Source organism: Scylla paramamosain, chromosome 8 (assembly GCF_035594125.1).
Source record: "Scylla paramamosain isolate STU-SP2022 chromosome 8, ASM3559412v1, whole genome shotgun sequence".
In the NCBI taxonomy this organism is placed as follows: Eukaryota; Metazoa; Arthropoda; class Malacostraca; order Decapoda; family Portunidae; genus Scylla; species Scylla paramamosain.
The window spans coordinates 12,013,300-12,030,575 of NC_087158.1; the positions used below are offsets into that span (position 1 = coordinate 12,013,300).

A 17,276-nucleotide genomic window follows, 5' to 3' on the forward strand; every position below is an offset into this window, starting at 1 on the left:
ACGGATAAATCACGAATGAAGCATAACAAAATAACACACACACACACACACACACACAAAAAAAAAAACTAATACACATTCTAGAACGGATATCTCAGCTAATACATTCTTTCCTTACAGGCGGATATGAACAACTCTGGGAAAGACTCAGGTGTCCAAAGCTTTATCAGTGAAAAGAACGAGGGAGAGTGGCGTCTGGAAGGCTCAGAGGACCAAGAACAAAGACGAGATGCCGAAAGTGACAGACACCACACTCTTAGCGACACGCATGGAGAAAGACTGAGGCGAGGCGTGAAGGGAGGACGCGACGAGGAGGAGAATGACGACAAGAACGAGAGGAGAGATGACGTGAGAGATAAGACAAAGCAGCGAAAGCGAGGAGGAAGAAGAAAAAGGAAGAGAACTGGAGTGAAGAAGGAAAGAACAGGGAGGAAGCCGAAGAAAGCCTCAGAACAAGAAAAAGAGAAGGCAGGAATAATGAAACTGCAGAACAAGGACAAGACTGGAGGTGAGAAAAAGTGGGAAATCAGAGAGCCGCGGGAATCGAAGAAAGAAAAAAAACAGAAGATCAAAAAAGGGGGATGAAATAGATCAGATAACGGACGCTGGAAAGAGAAAGAGAAGGAAGAAGATAAGGAAGAAGGGATGGCTGCCAGAAGATTCAGATGGACCAAAGGAGAAGAAAGAGAGTACAAGGAATACAGAAAATCAGCCAGGAAAACGGAAAAACGGTGAGAAAAGAAAATGGAAAAAGGTGCAAAGAAAACTCAAAACCGATCGCACGGAAGGGGACAAGAAAAAAATATATAAGAAAGTGAGAAAGATAAAGGGTGACAAAGAATCAGACAAAATCCCAGGGAAAGAATCACACAAAACCCCAGGGAAACAAACCGAAGAGAAAGAGTCACCTGTTGAATTTAATAGTGAATTTGTAAATGGAGGTAAGTCAAGAGTTAGTTATGTAGTTAGTGCTCTTTTGTTTACGTTTATGTTTTTCTCTATTTCTGTTTGTCTCAATGTTTTGTATTGTTATTTGTTTATCTTCTTTTTATTCATTCTGTGTGTGTGTGTGTGTGTGTGTGTGTGTGTGTGTGTGTGTGTGTGTGTGTGTGTGTGTGTGTGTGTGTGTGTGTGTGTGTGTGTGTTTGTTTGTTTGTTAGGAGGAGGAGAAAGGAAAATGATGACGACAAGATGATGACGACATGGCAACTCAGACTATTACCATGACGACTCTATGAACGTAACAGTAATAGCACGTGCCCGTAATAATGATGGCTCAACCCTCCCCCCACTAGTCGTGATGGATCCGTGCGGGACCTCCACGACCCTGAGCTACGGCGAGAGCATTGTCTTCTTCTCCACCAACGATGGCTCCAAGATTAAGAAGTGCAAGGCCACAGTTAAGGTAAGCTAATGTTCTCCCTAAAGTAGGAATAAAAAGAATTAATGCTGGCAATGTACTGGGAAATAATCAAAGCTAACGCTAAGGTAGGAAAAAAAAAATAAATAAATAAATAAACCTAGTGTGTACTGAAGGATAATCCTACCACTGCCACCATTTATATACAAATAGGTAATGAGCAGAGTCTGGTGGTGCAGCAAGTGTGTGTTCTTCCAAAGGTAGAAAAAAAAATAATAAAGGTAGCGATGTACTGATGAACATTCCTATCCCTATCAGCAATGAACACACTTCATATAGGCAAATATACACAAGTCTGGTAGTGCAACAAGCTCAAGTTCTCCCTAAGGTAGAAATAAAAAGAAAGTAATCATGATGGCAATGTACTGATTGGCAATCCCACCGTTGCCACTAATTAATGCACAAGTTGGCAAATAATCACAGACTGGCAGTGAAAAGTCAAATATATTTTAGAACATTACAAAGGGAATGTCTTATTTGTGAGGAGTCTGCCTATCAACTACCGAGAGGGAGAGGCACATCTGCACTGTCTGAATGTTGCCGATTAATTGGTTACAGTGTGGAGCGAAATCAAAACAAGGGTGACAAGTGTAGGCTAACACAGCAAAAACTACATGAATTATATGGTTGAAGCAATTGTTCAGGAAAATTGATGCTTAAATAACTTGAAATAAAGGAGGAATTGTTAAAATAACAGTACATGTAAAATAATATTGAAATAATATGAACAAATATATGAAAGAATGATATTGAAATGGTAATTAAATATACGTGTAAAATAATCCTGAAATTATAACTAAAAATACATGGAAATTATGTTTTAAGTAATAAATGAAAATTTGCAAGTCAAAAGGTAATGATGCAATAAAACAAAACAAAAACACACACACACAAAAAAAAAAAAAAAAAAAAAAAATATATATATATATATATATATATATATATATATATATATATATATATATATATATATATATATATATATATATATATATATATATATATATATATATATATATATATATATATATATATATATATATATATATATATATATATATATATATATATATATATATATATATATGAGAAATAATAATGAACAATTGAATTAATGAAGCCCATTAAAAAACAAACTAAAAATACATATCATATACAAATAAAGTACATAAAAATTATACCTGTAAGCTTAATGAAGACTTAAAAATGTGTGTGTGTGTGTGTGTGTGTGTGTGTGTGTGTGTGTGTGTGTGTGTGTGTGTGTGTTATCTATCTACAGAGTCCCACGGGCACATCGCTGTTCGTGTCGTTCCCTCAGTTCAACCTAAACCCCAATGGTTGCGACTCTGAGAAGATCCTGCTCAAGGCCAGGGGAAAAAAGTATGTGGATGGAAAAGGAGGTGAAAGTAAAATTAACAAAACGAATAAAATAAACACGTCAAATAACTATCCAGGCTGGTTGGTGATTGAAACCTAGCAACTAATGGCAAAAAATGTAAATTAACACATTTCCAAAATTGACCTCTATTGGTTCTAATTAGAAAGCACCGGACAGGACAAGGCTACCATACCACTCCAGTGCACCAACACTGAGCTTCTGCCACTGAATTATTATATTGTAGTTTAATATACCTGAACTCAAAAATTGTTTTTGCTTTAGAGTTGAATGTAATGATTTTCAGATGAATAACTTTATTATAAGTTCAGGAATTTCCGTTCACTATTTCCTTGGATAATTTGATTTTTTTTTTCTTTCTTACATCGCATTTACTGTTCATGCTGTCACAAGCTAGAGGTAGTGTTGGGTAGCGGGAAGCCTTCTACTATACTATACTATACAAAACAACCATAATAGGGCTAGAAATTCTATTACTGTTTGGTCTACGTAATCCTATGCAGTCAAGAAATTGTTAATGTTTCATTGGTCTATGTAACCCCAGAAGTTATTATTGTTTTGTTGGTCTATGTAATCCTTTGTGATCCTTCTCGCCAGGTTGATTTTGTGCTCCCTGGACACGCCCTCTGGTGATCTCTTTGAAAGCAACTCCCTCAAGGTGATCTACAAACGGGCCAGGCTGGGCAACAGGGACTGTTCGGGAGGCTTCCTGTGTGTCATCAGGGTCGTGGGAGGTGATTGATCCACACTAACCATACATAGAAGCATACACACATACATACATAACACGTATACATAGATACATACATCACATACCTAATTACAAGACTATTATATATCTGTGTCGTCAGATGCGTGGGAGTTCGATGACGCAGACAGACATGCATTCGTACATATATAATTGCAAGACTATTAATTATCACTCTAATCACTAAATTGGAGAGCTATTCATATAAACACAACAAGATTGAAATTGAGATACCATTCACAGACACACACACACACACACACACACACACACACACACACACACACACACACAATTCCAAGGCTATTTCAGTTCTATCTCCAACAAACAACCAGACGATTTAAAATACATAATCCTAACACTATCACCCATATCTACATACTTTATAGTGATGTGGTGGAGGTGTGGTAGAGGTGGAGGTGGTGTGGTGGTAAAGGTGGAGGTAGTGTGGCGGTAGTGGTGGTGGTGGATGGAGAGACCAAGGTGTTGAGGTCCAGGTAGAAATTAGAGGTGCCACACCTGTCGTGTCGTGGCTAGGGAAATTTCCCAGTTAGTGACGCAATTTGGCGGGTTTAGCAAGGTTGAGTGAGGCTAAGACTAAAATTAGGCCGCCAGGTCCCCACCCTCGCCGCCTCGCCATTATTACTGGGTCGTGAAAAAGACCAACATGTTTAAATTTCCGTGACATGATTAGCGTCACGTCAAGGTGAGACAGGTGAGGTCAAGTGACAGGTGGAGGGTGATAGGGGAAAGGTGACAGGTGATGACAAGTGACAGGTGGACGATGACATGTGAACCAGGTGAAACAGATGACACGCGTCACAATTAAAGACAGGTGAAGGTGATGGCAAACAGATAATAAAGATAGGTGAGAAAGGAGAGCCTGATGAGATGAAATGTAACGGATGATAAATAACAGGAGACAGTTGGCAGATGAGGACAGGTAACAAGTGACTGATATGAGTTGATACAAGTGAAATAGATAACAAACATAGCAAGTGAGACAGTAATAGGTGACAGCGACAAGAGATAGGTGAGACAGATGATACAGCTGGTAGATGACAGAACAGGCAACAGAGACAGGCAAGAGATGAGTACAGGCAACAGGTGATAGGTAATAAGTGAGACAGGTAGCAGGTAAGACATAACAGGTGAGACAGGTAACAGGTGACAGGGGACAGGTAAAGGACAAACTTGCATGAAATTCTCCCTCCTGTTCTTGTAAAATGACCAGCAATTTGTTAATTAGGTCAAAACAATGACGTCAGCAAGTATTTTTTACAATGTTAATAGTTAAAATATAGTCTTTTCATGAAGAAAAAAAATATATAACAAAAAGAATAAAAAAAAAAAAACGAACCACAGAGCAGTTAGGGAAGGGATGGGACGGAGGAAAGGGAAGGGAGAGGAGGGAAGGGGAGGGAGAAGCAGGACAGCGGTAAAAAATGAAGCATCAAAAAGTATTAATATTCACCGCGAATTTACGGATTATTTTTTAACACAAACAAGGGAGCGACTCGGTTATTAGCGGATGGACGAATTATTATGACCCGCGGCGATGGCAACCTTCCACGGGCCAGGCAGACAGATAAACAGACAGACAGGCACGCCATGTAACCTTTGGAGCGGAGAAGCAATTGTATTCCCACTAATCTGTCCCCTTCTCGCCCGGTCTTGTCCGTAATCCCCCTCCCTTCTCCTCTCCTATTATCGTCTTAATGTTCCCCTCTTTTCTTCTTCTCTCTCTCGATCTCCCTCTCTCTCCTGTCCCTATTGCCTACGTCCTGATATCGTCTTGCCCTTGCTTCTCTCTCTTCTTTTTTCTTAACCTTTCCACCGTCGTCCCCATCACTAATCCTGTCCCATATTCCCTTTCTTCCTCAACGAATTCCCAGTCTCATCTCGCAAGCCCTCCACACCGCCCTCCCTCGTCCTTTCTTTTTCTAACCATCATTCGTGCCCAACCTCGTCTCCATGTGTCTCCATTTCTCTCCTTTTCCTCCATGTTCAGACAATCGCTCTCATTTTGTCTCACTTTCATAGTAGATCTTTTCTTTGTTTTCTTCCCCAGATCCTCCAACGACCACGCTTGCCCCGACGACGCCTCCCTCGACCACCACACCACCACCTACCACAGCTGTTGTGACCACGATTCCTGCAACAACTCCTGCACCAACCACTCCTGCACCAACCACTCCTGCACCAACCACCCCTCCACCTACCTCTCCTCCACCTACCTCTCCTCCACCTACCTCTCCTCCACCTACCACTCCTCCACCTACCTCTCCTCCACCTACCACTCCTCCACCTACCACTCCTGTCCACCTACCACTCCTGTCCCAACCACTCCTGCTCCAACCACTCCTCCACCCACAATACCTCCGTCTATCACTCCTATCACTTCTACCAATCCTCCACCAGATACTGTTACAACCAAGCCACCAACAACAACTAGTGCCACTGTCCCTACCACCACGGCTTGTCCACGTCTTTACTGCGGTGGGTACTCTCTCTCTCTCTCTCTCTCTCTCTCTCTCTCTCTCTCTCTCTCTCTCTCTCCTCTCTCTCTCTCTCTCTCTCTCTCTCTCTCTCTCTCTCTCTCTCTCTCTCTCCTCCTCTCTCTCTCTCTCTCTGACGATGAAGCGATGAACAATAAGGATCAGGTTACCACTTTCCTTCTTCCTTTTCCTTAATTATATTCTCTTCCCCCTCCTCCTTGACTTACGTCTCCTCCATCCTTCTGCCTTCCCTGCCCATAAGGCAAAGAGATCCAGTGCCTCGCCTTACGAGTAGATAGTAAAGTATAAGATCCCCACCACCAAAATTTTCATGCTTTATTGTTTCCAGTCTGACCTAATTCCTTTCCACGATATCTTTCTCAAGAAGTAGTAGTAGTAGTAGTAGTAGTAGTAGTAGTAGTAGTAGTAGTAGTAGTAGTAGTAGTAGTAGTAGTAGTTGTAGTTGTTGTTCTTGTTGTTGTTGTAATTGTTGTTGTTGTTGTTGTTGTTGTTGTTGTTGTTGTTGTTGTTGTTGCTGTTGTTGTTGTCGTCGTCATCGTCGTTTTTGGGCTTTAGTGACTAAATTATTCATGTAAATCACAAAGATTACATAACAAATTATCTAAATTTACACAATTGATATTTAAAGAACTACAGAATGGTAAAATTTTAGTATTTCAAGAACAAACCTTCCGAAAAAAATTAACTATTGACATCAAATCATTAATTAAGAAAAAAAAAAGTTTGTAGAAACAAGAAAGAAAAAATCCTTGACAATTTATACAACACCTGAAAAATGTATCTAGTTGAATCTTAATTAAATCAATATTAGAAAATTTACTTGCCAAAGAAAAGAAGTAAGGATCAGATCATCAAGTAGACCTTCCAGTCCCAATCTGAAAGAAGGTAAAAAAAAAAAAAAAACATCATTACGACTTTCTAAATGTGCTGCAGGTTTTGACCACACAAGCTTCTTTAAAGAATAAGTTATTGAGGAATATAAAGCAAGGCATTTATGCCCACCACTCCCTCCTGCTTGGCTAGCTCAACAGATTCATGTAAGGATGTAACAAAGTAGATAACCAGCATTAAAAAAAGATAAGAGTAATCAAGAGTAATTATTAAGACTGAGAGCATTTTTCCTTAGAAAAATAAAAAAAGACATCACAAATCTTATACTAACAATGTGCAATCCTCTCCCATGCCATGTCTCACGCAGACGAGTGTGGCATCGCTCCCATCTCCGTCAAGGATAACAGGATCGTGAACGGGACCGACGCCTCGCTGGGAGAGTACCCATACCAGGTCAGCGTGGGCGGTTTCTGCGGCGGCTCCCTCATCAAGGCAGAGTGGGTGCTGACGGCCGCCCACTGCTTCGATGGGAGGTGTGTGTGTGTGTGTGTGTGTGTGTGTGTGTGTGTGTGTGTGTGTGTGTGTGTGTGTGTGTGTGTATGTGTGTGTGTGTGTGTTCTCGCCGGGGAATGGGGGGGGATAGGGAATGACAATGTAGTGGACTTACTGAACGCTTTCACTGCTCTCTGGCACAACTTTCCGTAACTACTGACCACTTTTAGACATTTTCTTGTTCTACAGCCACCCCAAACATTGCACTAGCTAGAAAATTGCAAAATTTATTTCTATTTATCCCCTTATTTTTTATGGATGATAATAAAGTCTATGCACATTGCTTCCAGTGCCGTGAATTGTTGCATATCGTAGTGAAACGGTTAATGTTTTCACAGGATGGAGTCACGCTTTTTTTTGTTTCATCTTCCATTACTGTGCCACTGAATTAACCCGGGTCGCTTCAGCGGCAACATTATGTAAGCACGTCGACTTGTGCGCATCATAAAAAGTACTATCAAAAGAAAACTACTGCTTACCATGCACTAGCATCTGGTTGTATTTGCATTCTTTTCTATACGTTCTACAATCGCAAATGTTTGAGGCACACGAATTCTCACTGATCTGTTACCCTTACCCTCTGTATAACATCTACTATCTTCCTTTTTTTTTTTTTTTTTGTGGGGGAAGGGGAATCATATAGCTTCTATCAGACTTTACTTCCTCACCATTCTGTACACATTCCTTCCCTCACGTGGCTGCAGCGAGAACCCGGCGAATCTGAGGATCTACCTGGGCATGCTGAACATCGCCAGCCCAGCCTCCGATGTGGTGATCCTGACAGCCAAGGCCATCATACGACACGAGAGCTTCAGTCAATTTACCTTCGTGAGTCCCACCTTAAACTTCCTCTTCTCTTCTCGTCTCGTCTCGTCTCGTCTCGTCTTCGTCTCGTCTTCGTCTCCTCTCCTCTCGTCTCCTCTCGTTTCCTCTCTCCTCTTCTCTTCTCTTCTCTCTCTCTCTCTCTCTCTCTCTCTCTCTCTCTCTCTCTCTCTCTCTCTCTCTCTCTCTCTCTTTCTCCCCTCTCTCTTTCTCCCCTCTCTCTTTCTCCCCCTCTCTCTTTCTCTCTCTCTCTGTGTGTGTGTGTGTGTGTGTGTGTGTGTGTGTGTGTGTGTGTGTGTGTCTATTTCTCCGATGAAAAAGAAAAAAACACTAACAAGACTTTGGCAAAATGTCCACAAACCGCTGCTACTATCACCACCACCACCACCACCATCACCGCCACTACCAGCGTCACTGTCACTATACTGCCATCGTCACCATCACGCGGTCTAATTGTTCTTGTTTTGTGGGAGGAAAAATATATGCATAGTACAGTACGGAAGCCTTTTTTTTTTTTTTTTTGGTGTGTGTGTGTGTGTGTGTGTGTGTGTGTGTGTGTGTGTGTGTGTGTGTGTGTGTGTGTGTGTGTGTGTGTGTTTGTGTGCGTAGAAGGCAAACATTTTATTTTGAACTTTGTGTTACGTTGATGGAAATGACTCTCTAAAGATAACAGCAACAAGTGAATGAAGGCCAATTAGGGTGAAAGATGTTTTCGTTTCGTACATTTGAATGAAAAAGACCAGGAATATTTTTGAGTTTTTATTTTCTCACTTCATATCTAAAATGTTATTGATACATTTTTTCTTTCCCTCCAAATCCAATAGTTATTTATATTTTCACGCCGACAAGGAGCGGAATACACAGCTGCAAATCTACCCTAGCTCACTATTTTCACCTCTCCTCCTATTTTTCCTCCGTCAGGCAAACGACATTGCGGTCATCCAGCTGTCCTCGCCCGTCACCTTCACGGACAAGATCAAGCCCATATGTCTGCCTCAAGCCGACGACATTGCCTTTGGAGAGAATGCGGTGGTCACGGGATGGGGCACCAGAGAGTTTGGTAAGACTTCCCACATAACACCCCATACCTCTCTCTCTCTCTCTCTCTCTCTCTCTCTCTCTCTCTCTCTCTCTCTCTCTCTCTCTCTCTCTCTCTCTCCACATCAGCTTTTAACTTTCGATTCATCACAGGCTGCGTCTTACTTCAGTCAGTATATTTTTTTTTCTATTTCTGTATCTATATTTTCCCGCTTCAGTTTTAGTTTTCGTTTATGAATCTCTATTTTCCTTACTTCGCCATCGCCAGGGATGTAATTTACTCTGTTTCTTTTTGTTTATCTACATTTATGAAACACTCACTCTCTCTCTCTCTCTCTCTCTCTCTCTCTCTCTCTCTCTCTCTCTCTCTCTCTCTCTCTCTCTCTCTCTCTCTCTCCAGCAAACCCCGTAAAACAACTTTAGGATAATACTGAAATAACATTAGCGTTTTCCTCCGAGGACTGCTTTAGGTTAAAGTTAGTGAAGTTTAGATTAATTCAGTTCACCTATTGAAATGCTAATCCCTTCTCTTTGTACTAGGTCAGGATTTAAAAAGGCACAGTATTTTTGCCCACAAATAAATAGGCACCATTTCGAAATTAATATTCTAGGATTATCTCCATAAAATCCAAACTGTATGCACTGCTAACACTACGAGGGGAGGGGTATCTACACGGCACAGGCAAACGTGGGAAAAAACAACACAGGCCTCACGACCCCTTTTCCTATCCATGCTGTGTAGTGACGGGGAGGCGAGATCGAGGGTAGCATCAGTCACTGGTATGTTCACCAATACCGGACGGGAGAGGAACAGAGAGGAGGAAGGACAGGAGGGTGGTGTAGTGAGGGAGGAATGAGCGAGAAGGATGGGAGGGAAGGGTGGTGCAGGGAGGGAGGACTGAGGGAGTTAATTGTTGAGGAAGTTAGAATTATTGTAAAAGTGTGTTAAAATTCAATATTCCAGTTACAATGATGAGTCTTGTCTCGCTATTGTAGTTACTTCCATCAATATACAGAAAATGTTGCTATCACCTTTATCTGTCTGTTCAACTACCTGTCTACTTGGCTGTGTGTCTTTAGGTAACAAAAAAGACAATTAAGTATGATGATAGCTACTTTACCGTACATACATTACCATTAATAAAAAAAAAAAAAAAAAAAAAAAATATATATATATATATATATATATATATATATATATATATATATATATATATATATATATATATATATATATATATATATATATATATATATATATAAAAGCATGGAAAGAGCCCACAGAGGGGAGATCTGCGGAGCGACAGAGGATGAACTACAGAAACGGCACTGCCCGGACCTATAGAGAATGGGAACAAGAGAAGGTGATAGAGAGGAACAAAACAAGATACAACGAAGAGAAAGAACAGGGGTATACTTAGAATGGGAACAACCTTTGACACTACGGAAAAGTACAAAGACCCAGAACACACAAGATACACGCTCCAAGATTAGCCCATTCATACTTGTCACCATTACTGTACATTATAAAAGAAAGGCGCACATCCACGCAATTAGTCAGACAGCTTCTTTAAATAAGTGAGCAGGAGGGAACACATGGAATGAATAACAGTGATTTATTGGCGAGTGAAACTACAAGGGTCACATATTCACTCGTCTAGTCAATCGGCTTCTCTAGACAGACAGACAGACAGACAGACAATTAAGCAGAAAAGAAAGAACAGTGATTTATCTTCCCTTACGATACATGAAAATAAGGGAGAATGAAACCACAAGATCACAAGTGAAAGCCACACAACCACTGGCCTAGTCGATCAATCTCTCTAAGCAAGGGAGCAAAAGGGAACACAAAGGAGGGACAAATCAGTGACAATTTGCCCTTTACTATACAGAATGACATGGGCAAATAGAACCACCACACAACCACTCATCCACTCAGCTAATCAATCGGCTTTTCTAAATAAACGAGTACAAACGAACTCAAAGAAAGGACAAAAATGAATGACCAAATGACCCTTCGCCAGATGAACGCGCGTGCACACACACACACACACACACACACACACACACACTCTAACGCACGTCATTCACGCTCTTACAGCCACCTCAGACTTCCCATCAATCCTGCAAGAGGTGGCCCTTGAAGTGACCAATGATACCTTCTGTTCTTCCTTCGGTGACACGACCGTCTCCCTCTGCGCCTACACACCCTACAAGGACTCCTGCCAGGTGAGCCATAAGAACATAAGGAAATAAGGGAAGCTGCAAGAAGCCTACATGTATGAAACACCTCTCTACTTTCACCCATCAGGCACATCCATAAATTTATCTAATCTTTTAAAGCTCCATAATGACTCAACACTGACAACCTCACTACTAGGCCATCTTCCACTCATTCTCTGCCTTCTACTCACACCATTAGATATTACTTGATACTGTTACTTGACATCTCCTCACGTCCTCCACTCATTCCTCGTCTTCCACGGACACCATTTAATATTACTTGATCACTCCTCACGCTTTTTTGGCGTTTTCTGATACGTGGTAAACTTTACGTTGCTCCCTGACACTCTCCGATCCTTCGCTACCATAATTATGACACCACTCAGCATGACCTGACACGTCCTGCCACTCGTTGACACCTCATGAGACACTTCCTGATACTTTCCTACACGTTCTGATATCGTTTGATGCTTCTATATACTCCCTGACATCTTCGAACACCCACTGATATCTTTTGACATTCCCTAATATCACCTGACCTTGGCAACTCGTGGAATATGTCCCAAATATTCCCTGACACCCTCTGATGTACGAATTATATTAAGGAGAGTCAGACACTATCAGTATCGTTAACAGGATTACAGTAAGAGACGCGTTTGAGTTGTGAGACGAATGAACTACAACACAGGTTTTAATGTAGATACATTAAGGAAACAGACGAGAAAAAGGCATAGAGGAAGCCAGGGAAACAAAGTTTGAGTATGAAGGTAATGAGTGATTGCAGGAAATGAAAATGGTTAGGTGACGGTCACTTCAAGCTAGATTACTTAAGTTGTTTTTTGGTCAATAATGTACATCCTAGCTCACGCAGAATACGTCTCGCTGGTTTAGTCTGGCAGCTATTTATAGATATATCTAGCTATCTATCTATATACCATGCCGGCAATCTCATACGAGGTGACCCAGACAAAGCACCACACACACACACACACACACACACATCATTCACACTCTTAGCCATGTTGGCCTCTGATGAAAAGGAATAGTCTGGACTACACCCCATGAGGTTAGTAACGGCACAGCTGGCCACAAAAAACAGACAGACTACAAAAAAGGCTGCTATTTATATGGACCGTTAAGGTGAAACTACTTGCTGAATTCTTTGCCAATACGTAACAGCGTGTTTATCAAATGTAACGTCCACCTTTTACCTCGTCACGGAACCTTCATATTAAGCTGTCAAGGTGATAAATACGCCTTGGCCCATACAACACTCCATTCATATTATGCTGACGGATAGGCCACGCCTCTTTACACAATAGCCACCAACCATGTACATAATCCCACGCCTGGCCATTACTCATAAGCCGGTTGAATGAAGGAGGGCGGCCAAACACATCTATGGGGAAGAGGGACATAAACCAAACAGAAATTATCGATCAGAAGAAAGAAGCTCTGGCCGATCATGATTTATTTGCCCGTTTATTGCTGCTTTTATGACTTTTTCACTGCAATGACACGTACATTTTTAGTTTTGCCTGCTTAAGAGAAACAAATGTATATATTAATTTTCACAAAACTTTTCAAAAAACTGTTAGATTTCATGATGATTGCTAACAAAGAATCAAATAAACTATGAGCAAAATGGTACACCTACTCTTGTAGGTCTGCCAGAGTAACAACACAACAGTCAGAAGTGTTCATCAATCAAATTTTTTTTTCTTTTCATAACTTGAGCGCGAATAAATTATAATTATGAACATAATTATTTGCAAAATTCTTTTAATTGCAACAACATACATACTAGTCAGAAACATTAATTACTCCTCATGTTCCTTTCCAATAATATATAGATGACAATTGTTCAACTCTGAAGAGTCAAAGCGTAGATCAATAATGAACACACACATTCTTCTAGGCCTCTAAATCAAGCAATATACTTGTAGCAGTCATACAGAGAAAACATAATTGGAGAATACTTGTTTGAAATCAAATATATTTGAAAAAAAAAAAAAAAATCAATATACAAATTTTGCCCAGAACGTAAGAATGAAAGAAAGAACAGCATTAGATTATAACGGCCAGACAGATAAGATGAAGAAGAGGACAGTGATAGAAACTAATTGTTTGAAAATAAATATAATAAAGAAACAAAAAAGAATACACTAAAAATCTCATCACCTTCATTTCTTCCTTCTGACAACACACAACAGCCACGTGTAACACTGATTCGCGTCTTCTCACTAACTTAACTCTCGCAGGGTGACAGCGGCGGCCCTCTGGTGGCGCGGTCTTGCAAGGGCTCAGGCAGGTGGGTGGTGGTGGGCATCGTGAGCTACGGGGTGGAGTGCGCGAAGCTTGGGTTCCCAGGAGTGTACACCAGGGTGCCCAATTATGTGAACTGGATCTCCGAGAAGACTGGCGGCACCTCCTGCACCTGAGTTCACCTGTCGGTGACTACTCTTCTTCATGAGACTCCAATTACTGTCTAAATTAAGGTTTCTGACTAGTTTTATCCTTTCTTTTCTTTTCTTTTTTTCTTTTTTCTACGACGCCAGATTTGAACTTTCGATTAGTCACAGGAAACGTTTAAATTCTCTTATATATATATATATATATATATATATATATATATATATATATATATATATATATATATATATATATATATATATATATATATATATATATATATATATATATATATATATATATATATATATTTCTACACACATTTTCCTATTTTAGTTTAATTTTTTACATTTTTTTCTTTTTCTTTTTTTTCTTTTTACATCAGCTTTGATATTTCGATTTATCACAAGAACCGTCTTACTTCTCTCTCTCTCTCTCTCTCTCTCTCTCTCTCTCTCTCTCTCTCTCTCTCTCTCTCTCTCCTTCACCTATTCCATAACACATCCTCAGCCCTTTTTTACCCACTCCTCCTTTCTTTGCTTTCTCGCCTCCCTTATCCATTTTCCTCTCTCCCTTCTTATCCATTTCTTCCCTCTCTCCTTCCCTCCTCGCGTCCACCACCAGCACTTCTTTATCTTCAGAAAGATTAGAGAACTAACTTTAACATTAAAAAGATGAAGTCAATTTCGAGTTTAATATTTTTTCCTCCTCTCGTGCGAGTTACGAAATATTACGTAGCTCTGTATGTTTTTTTTTTATTTTTTTTTTCTTACTCAGTTACAGAAATTTAATGTGAGAGTGTGACGCTGCTTGTGTGTGTGTGTGTGTGTGTGTGTGTGTGTCATCCTTTGCACAGCACCATTCAGTACAAAAAGTCACAACACAACCTACGTAATTAAGCATTGACATATTTTTAATTTAGATTTTTCATCCGGAACACAGTGTTTCGTATATCTATTCATTGATTTACTTCCAGCGACATTTGATTAAAAAGAAAACGACAAAAAAGAAAAAAAGCTCCCTAGAAACAAGATATGAATTCCCGAATTTTTGATGAGCATTATTTATTTATTTTTTTTACAAATACATTTTTTTCTTTATTTCTTGTTTCACTGTTGTTGTTTTTTTTCTGATATTGTATACATGAATGAGTGGACTTTGGAACCATTCGACTTAAAACTAAAAGACAAAAAGCAAATAGACGATCAAAAATAGGAAAAAGAGAAATGTCAAAGGTTATGTTTTCTATTATATCACCAGAGAGATAAAATAAAACTACATTTCTTAAACAGAATAAAAAAAAATAAATAGTTTCGAAAATAATTTAGCAACGAAACTCTTATCTTTGTTTGAATTTCCAAGAGACACTACTAACAATACCACCACCACCACCACCACCAATAGCAGTAACAAGACAACCAGACACAACACAACAATGCAACAAAGACCAACTCACGGAACGAGACCAAGACGTGTATGATACGTACTCCCAGGTAACCTGGCTGCTCCTTCTCCTCCTCCTCCTCCTCCTCCTCCCCTTCTTCTTCTTCTTCCCCTCCTTCTCCTCCTCTTCTTCCTGTTCTTGTTCCTCCTCCTCCTCTTCCTCTTCTTCCTCCTTTATGTATCTTCTCCTTTTACTCCTCCTCTTCGTTTCTGTCAAAAGAAAACCAACGACAGCAGTAACAACAAAAATAACATCACCACCACCACCACCACCACTACTGCCATTACCAATAGTTGTAGTAGTAGTAGTAGTAGTAGTAGTAGTAGTAGTGATAATAATAACAGTAGTAGTAATAATAATAGTAACAGTAATACTAGCAGAAGCAGTAGCATTGGCAATAGTGGTGGTGGTGGTGGTGGTGGTGGTGGTGGTACTCTTCATCCTTCCCTCCTGCATCATCGCTCACGCCAGGGAAGTGAAGGAGCAGCAACACAGGAATACGTGTAGCACGGAAAGCTTTTAACAAATTTATCTGCTTGACTGAACCGACAGAGAGAGAGAGAGAGAGAGAGAGAGAGAGAGAGAGAGAGAGAGAGAGAGAGAGAGAGAGAGAGAGAGAGAGAGAGAGAGAGAGAGAGAGAGAGAGAGAGATAGTAGTAATAGCATTAAAACATGTATAAAGGGAAAACAAACAAAATGGAAAGACATTACAACACTGACACACACAACTAAACAAAACATACAATAAAAAAAATAAAGACAAATATATAAAAAGACAAACAAATCACAAACAAAAACTGCTAATAAGTAAACCAATCACCAATAAGACACATGAAAAGCAAAGTAAATAACCAATAATTTCACTTCCCTTCTCCCTCCATCTATCCTTGGTCTTCTTAGCTTCTCTTTTACTCAGTCACTCTCCTCCCGCTTCCCAGGTCCTCCTGCTACTCTGGTCGTCCCCTCCAAAGGTATAACCCTATTGTCACGTTCTTCACGGCAGGCGGAGACGAATCCTATTATATCAATCTGTAGCCGTCTTGATTATGCTAATGCCCTTTGATATGCTAACGAGGCCCGCGGATTAAAATGTCTCTCGATGACGACACAATTCCGGCTAGTAAAAGAAACAGTAGGGCAGAGTGTACAGATAAACACGGATCAGTAGTAGTAAATGAAGGGGTTTGATTTGCGATAGGTCTGTGTTAAGGCTGAGGTACGTGTGTGTGTGTGTGTGTGTGTGTGTGTGTGTGTGTGTGTGTGTGTGTGTGTGTGTGTGTGTGTGTGTGTGTGTGTCCATTAGGTGTTTCTCGTTTTTTTTTTTTTTTTTTTTTGTTCATGAAGGGAAGAAATGGATTAAATTAGAGCGTGATATTTTGTGTAGGGATACGCTTAGCTAATTAACCTATTGGTGTGCAAAAATGTACGTACGAGTGAGTTAGAGAATTGCAGACAGAGAACAGTACAAAGAAAGAAAAAAAGAAAAAGTATCTTCCCGTCTTTTTATATCTATTTATCAGAACACTTAGGTCGAAAAACAACTTAACATTATCTCTGCGAGTATTATCTATAATATTTCGGTGTAGCCACCTGTTTGCCACAGAAAAGAAAAAAAAAATACAGCCATTCAAACAAACTTATTAAAGACACAAACATTATTTATCATGCCGGGATCTGTTTGTTGTGTTTACTGCCAATATTTACGTCGAAAACAAACTTGCCATTTACTACACAAGCAGCCTCTTGTACCTGTCTATCTACCTCTCTATTTATCTATTTATTTACCTATCTATCAATCTATATATTTATCTGTCTGTCTATCTATCTATCCACTTATCTTTCTACTAACCTAACTACTGCCTATCTATATA

The 17,276-nt window shown here is 40.0% G+C and overlaps 1 protein-coding gene across 1 annotated transcript in view; it reads left to right on the forward strand.

Annotated features, from left to right (window-relative positions):
• The window catches only part of LOC135102529 (serine proteinase stubble-like), a 14,487-nt gene extending 346 nt beyond the window's left edge, over window positions 1-14,141 (forward strand). The window contains exons 2-11 of the mRNA XM_064007810.1: window positions 121-508; window positions 1,296-1,405; window positions 2,739-2,800; window positions 3,414-3,550; window positions 5,608-6,063; window positions 7,282-7,447; window positions 8,171-8,294; window positions 9,210-9,348; window positions 11,428-11,555; window positions 13,811-14,141. Of these exons, the coding sequence (XP_063863880.1) occupies window positions 121-508; window positions 1,296-1,405; window positions 2,739-2,800; window positions 3,414-3,550; window positions 5,608-6,063; window positions 7,282-7,447; window positions 8,171-8,294; window positions 9,210-9,348; window positions 11,428-11,555; window positions 13,811-13,990 (1,890 nt within the window). The 3' untranslated portion in view covers window positions 13,991-14,141. The remainder of the gene's footprint in view (window positions 1-120; window positions 509-1,295; window positions 1,406-2,738; window positions 2,801-3,413; window positions 3,551-5,607; window positions 6,064-7,281; window positions 7,448-8,170; window positions 8,295-9,209; window positions 9,349-11,427; window positions 11,556-13,810) is intronic.
• The last annotated feature ends 3,135 nt before the right edge of the window (window positions 14,142-17,276 follow it).